The following is a 6,325-nucleotide window of genomic DNA, read 5'->3' on the forward strand; positions in this document are numbered from 1 at the left end:
ACACACACACACACACACACACACACACACACATGTGCGTGTGAGGTTATCAGTTCTTTATTTAATCTCTTCCTTCGAAATAATCCAGCATTGTTTTCACTGACGGAAGCTTTCTTGGACTCCATTTTTGGGATAGTGAGCAGCTGTCTCATCACATTCCCTTGGATTTCCTCAACATTTTGAAGTCTTGCGCTGTAAAAACTGATCCTTAGTTTTGGGTTCATAGCCATAGACACACGATTTGTCACCTGTTATGACAACTTCATTCCTCTCTGGTCACTGCATGTCCTCTGCATTCAATGCTTACTTTTCATTATGTAGCATTACAGCTTATACAAAGCATCATACAATTTGCTTTTCACTTAGAGAGAGAGAGAGAGAAATCTTTTGTTGCCAACAGAGGTAACAGCTATCTGAAATTTCTCTGTTCTATTCTTATTTTAGCAACTATACTTTCAGAACATCCTCCACTGGTGCGAATTAGATTACCTCAGTAACAGAAAGTAGTATATACTACCTCAAAAGAGCCTCCTGGGTATTTGAGAAAATCTATTTCCTGTATGTCTTTAGTGTTTATTGCTCCTGTGCATCTTCCTCTGTTAGTCTCCCCATGATCCCACTGTACCTCTTGTGTATCCATAGCTTGTATTTGGTACTGTAAGGAATTCCTCCCTGCACCTTTCTTATATATCAAGTGGGGCCATTTACCTGTCTGTTTTCCTGCTTACTAGAACTTACATCTTTTCTAAGTTAACCTTAATGCTTTTGATTCTAGGTTTTGTTCCCACACCTGGAATTTCTTTTCTAATTCTACAACTGATTCCACTATAAGAGCAGGATTATCATTCCCCACCTTCTCTCTCTCCTTTCTCCCCTCTTTCTCCCATTTCTCCCACCCTCTCTTCCCTTTCTCCCCTCTCTCTACACATACACATGCATGCATATATGTGTAGCTTACTACATTCATATGACCCTGTTTATGCACATATCCAGCTTGCTACAGACATGCCTAGCTTACTTTCACATACATGTAACTTACTGCATGTAGACCTGGCTTGCTACACACACATCTAGATAAAATAACAACAATACCTTTCCCTTTCTGTCAGTTGGATAGATTTGGATGATTGTTTGAATATTTATAGTATATATAGTTTGTACATTGACTGTCTGACTGGCTTACTTGTTTGTTGGCTGGCTGGTTGGTTGGTTATCTCTTCATCAGTAACAAAAGCTGATCTATTTTTCTGTTAACTAGTTTGAATATATTTATTTATTCACCCTCTAATGTTTTACATTCATTTTATCAACTTAACATGGAAGTAAGATGGTTTTTTGAATATAATTGGATCAAGTGCTTTTCAGCTGTGCCTCTGCTAACCTGCAAAGTCAGTGACCAACCTTTTGTAAGCCAGGCAGACTGAGGTATTTAAGTTAAAATGCTGTATTTTGTCTGGAGATCTCATTGTAATGCTGGTGTAGATGCAAGGTTTGAACTATTGATCAGCTGATCACAGAACCAAGTTGTCAAGTAGTCAAGCTGATAAAGAAGCCTCTACACAGTCACTCAACCAACTAGAAATAGCAGCCAGTTTTCCTGAAACCCCAATTTACTGTCTGAGGCAAGGAAACATTAAGATAATGTGGCCTTAGGTGCAGTGTGTTTATGAAAAGGCAGGATGGTCATAGTTGTAATGTCTTTGATCATCAGTCTGCTTGCACAAAGCTGAACAAAGGTTTAACAACATCAACACAGCTACTGAGACACACAGAGGAAATATGGCAATATTTTCCCTGAGATTACATCATTGTCAATATAGTAATGGTTGTTTGTTTAAACCTGTCTTCTTGTTAGTGAAGGTGAAGTGGAGAAGAGCATTATGACTTTGCATGTAGACTCCATCACACAACTGAGGCATCAGTCACATAAATCTCCACTTTGATTTTCAGTCACATAAATCAAAGTGGGGAAGAAGCTGGGCATATTTTCTGTATATCTATCTTTTACAATAAAATGAACATCACTAAAGGTAGCTGAAGACCAGGTTGTTATCTGTGCATAATACATATGTGTGTAATATATTCTTTTCATAGTTGCAGGCATGACTTGATGATAAGAAGCTTGCTTCCCAATGACACGGTTTTGAATTCAGTCCCACTGTTTGGCTTCTTGGACAAGTGTCTTCTACAATAGTCCTGGGCTGACCAAAGCTTTGTGAATAGATTTGGTAGACAGAAGCTGAAAGTATACCAGCATGCATATATATATATCATTATAGATATAGGGCAGGGAATTGTCAATTAATTAATAAATTAATAATTAACAATTTTACCAAGTAGTTCGGTATGCAAAAAAACCATTATCGGTAAAACTTTTATAATTATAAACATAATTAAGGGATCAGCAAAAATTTCAAATTTATAATCTAGAATATCATGCTGAAGAGAGGAAATAAATTTTTATACAATTGTAATCCCAAAACATGTCCACATAGGCAAAAGAAGAAAAATAATGAAACTAACCTGTCTTCTTTTGCCTATGTGAGTCATGAATATTGCTATCTGTGGAGATATATCGTAGTAGTAGAATTAGTATTTTAACTGGTTTTTCTAAATTTTCGGTATGTTGGTGAAGCAATTTTTGCTGATCCCTTAATTATGTGTGTGTGTATATATATATATATATATATATATATAAAGTAAAGAGGAGGACAAATTTTCATAGGTCAAATTCCTTGATCAAAATTCATATATGGTATCAAACCAATCTTAAAATATAATTTGTGAGAATACGAAATATATAGATGCAGATTCATCAGAACTTTTAGGTGTCGAGCATTCCAATATTACGAGTCAATGATGAAGTTAGATGAGCAGTAGTATATAATGAATTAAATATCCTTACGATTGTTCCAGGAAATTGTGTGTATACAATAGGTGTCTTGCTATAGAGGAGCTACATGTACATGTGCGTATGTGTCTTTGTGTTTGTGCTTGTCTCCCATCACTGCTTGACAACCATTGTTAGTTTGTTTACATCCCTGTAACTTGGTGGTCCAGCAAAAAGGGACTGATTGAAGCACCAGGCTTAAAAATAAGTACTAGGAGCAATTTATTCAGTTAAACCCTTCAAGGTGGTGCCCCAGCATGGCTGCAGTCCAATGATTGAAACAAGTAAAACATAAAAGATTAGTCATTGGACTGAGGCCGTGCTGGGTCACTGCCATCAAGGGTTTTAGTCTATCACATCAACCCCGCAACACTTATTTCCATCTGCTGTTTATTTTATCACTATAGTTATTGAATGTTTAAGTTATACTTTTGGGGTACAACCGTAATTTTACACCATTTTTTAAAACATAGACAGACATAGACGCATACACTCTCTGTCTATCTAATAAGTTAGTTAAAGGAAAAGATGCAGTGTTCATGATTTTTTTCAGTTAGTTACTCTCAGATTGAACATCTTCAGGTCAATAGCTGCAAGAACAAAGGTAGGAGGGGAAAGAATGGTTTGAATGTGAAAAAGAAATTGAACTTCACTAAAACCATCCAAGGACCAAGCAGTTGCATTAAATTTACCCTCCATAAAGATTGCTGGAAGTTAGAGAGTCAAAACTTCAGCTGATGTGTCTCTAATGTTATCATAACTTGATCCCTTCTTTTAATTTTACTTGCAGGAACCTCTGATGGAAGAGTACAGTATTGCCGCCCAGGTGTGGAAGTTAAGCACTTGTGATATGTGTGAGATTGCCCGCAACAGTGTTCTACAGAGTGGATTCCCTCATGAGGTTTGTTTACCATTGATATAACATTGTATGTATGTGTATGAGATATTCCCATATATGATGATACTATTTCCCTTGTTGTTACACTAAAAACAATATATGAGTATGTATGATATTCTGAACATGAAAGTCTGTGGGAAATATATTTCACTTTGTGGAATTCCACTTAAAGATACAATTTTTTAGGAATGTAATGTTTTCATAATGCAGGAGGTACCTGTATTAACGAATGAGGAACACCCACTGCTGCTACTGCTGCTGCTGCCACTGTTGACAATATGTGTGAGATTATGCATTATATTCTCATTAGCATTGTTACATCAGCAATGTTTTGTGTGTGATGAGATAAACTGTTCTGTTGCTAACATGGTTATTATTGCAGCATGTTCTGCTAAATATGAGCAGCATAAAAGTAGATCCCTGATGATATCTCCACAAATACTAGGATTCATAACCAGTGAATTCTACTGTTGCTAATTCTAATCCATGGGAGATATGTGTGTAGAGACTGGTTACATTGAAAATAACCAGCCATCTCTTTATCTACTCTTTCTGGAACATGGTTTAGGAAATCCATGTCATCTCTGATCAAACTTGGGTCCAATTCTACATCTATCATTGAATCTTTGACAAACAATTAGAGAATCACAAATCATAAACTATTGAAGACAACCATCAAATCTCAATAGACTTAGGTGAAATTCACATCAGAGATAGAAATAAAACTTTGGAGACTCTTGTGAGACGTGTGAAATAATTGAAGAAAAAAACTAAAAGATTCAAGAATGGTTAGGAATTGAAGGTGAATCCCAACATGAATTGCAAAACAAAAAATCTTGTCTATTGTGTCTCATGACCACAATGCAATGAGAATTACATTAGAGAAACATGTATAAAACTAGCCAACCATGTGAGTGTGCACAAACAGCAAATTAGATATTCATTTTTTAGAAATGTTCCATACTGTAAACATCTAGACATTTGTGCAAACGGAAAATTCAAAATATTCCCTTTTCACAAAATAGGCAAAAAAAAAAAAAGAATACTTTATAAGAATTCTAAATCTAAAATCAAACCAGAAATGGCCAACACTACTACTAAAAACAATTTCTTCTATATGGATTAGCCCAGAACACGTGTTTGAAAAGTTGAACAATGAAAGTGCTTACATACAAAATACACACAATATGAAAACTCCTTTCCCCAAGGTTCATGACATTCTGAATTTAAAAAAAAATTTTAAATAGTTAATGACTTTCAAGAAACTCTTTTTTTAAAAAATATTGTGACTGTATTAAGTATAATATATTTTGCAAAAACTTTTAAATACAAACTCTTACACACATGTGCACACACACACATGCATGCATGCATATATGTATTGACATACACATATACACAGACACGCATGCACATGCACATACATGCATACATATATGTATTGACATAAACATGTATGCACACATGCACATGGGCATACACACATGCATACATATGCATATTGACATACACATACACACACTCATGCTCACACATACATGCATACAGATACGCATTGACATGCACACAAAAATACACACACATACATGCATACAAATACACATTGACATACACATATACACTCACATCTGCATACACACATACATGCATACATGTACGCATTGACATACACATATACACACTTTCATACACACTCACATACATACATGCATACATTGACATACACATATTTATACATAATTACAAGGTTAAACAGATTGAGGTAGACACACCTACACACACACACACACACACACACACACACACATACAGACCACAGACACAAATAAAATTACACACACACACACATACATCTCACACAGAATTTAGAAACTAGTTTAGAGCAGGCAGAATAAAAGAGTTAATATATAGAACTAACCAGTTCAGTCCACCTCAAGATCCACAAACAAACTAGAAAGTTTATAAAAGGAGTAGGAGGCTTTTCGAACATTGAAAATAGCAATTAACATATCCAACCTTTTCAACACACCACCACCATCATTATCATCATCCATTTAAACACATACACACTCATACATGTCATGTGCATTTGCACTCATCCACACTTTTAGTTGTTTTTGTTTTTTTGTTTTTGTGTTTTGGTTTATGTCCTCCTCTTCCTTCTGTCCTCACTGAACTTAAAAGCTTTGTATTTGATGCAGGTCAAACAGCATTGGTTAGGCCCTAATTACACACGTGAAGGAGTTCCAGGGAATGATGTGACTCGCACCAATGTTCCAGACATTCGAGTGGCATACCGCTATGAGACGCTGGTGGAAGAGTTGCAGTATATCTGCCGTGGACTGCAAGCTGGTAGCCCGGAGAGCAACACAAGTGACATTAGAAAAATACATAAACAAGCCCTTCCTCATTTCCATACAAATGATTTTACTTGCTATTAACATATCCAGTATTAAGTAGAGATTATGTAATGTTTATGTAAACACACAAACACACACACACACACACACACACACACACACACACACACACACACA

At 35.8% G+C, this 6,325-nt stretch overlaps 1 protein-coding gene across 1 annotated transcript in view; it reads left to right on the forward strand.

Moving 5' to 3' along the window:
* The window catches only part of LOC106876500 (AMP deaminase 2), a 90,023-nt gene extending 83,716 nt beyond the window's left edge, over nt 1-6,307 (forward strand). Inside the window, exons 15-16 of the mRNA XM_014925063.2 lie at nt 3,681-3,791; nt 5,990-6,307. Coding sequence (XP_014780549.1) covers nt 3,681-3,791; nt 5,990-6,229 — 351 coding nt within the window. The 3' untranslated portion in view covers nt 6,230-6,307. The remainder of the gene's footprint in view (nt 1-3,680; nt 3,792-5,989) is intronic.
* Nucleotides 6,308-6,325: the final 18 nt, after the last annotated feature.

This window comes from Octopus bimaculoides, chromosome 20, assembly GCF_001194135.2.
Source record: "Octopus bimaculoides isolate UCB-OBI-ISO-001 chromosome 20, ASM119413v2, whole genome shotgun sequence".
NCBI classification, from domain to species: domain Eukaryota; kingdom Metazoa; phylum Mollusca; class Cephalopoda; order Octopoda; family Octopodidae; genus Octopus; species Octopus bimaculoides.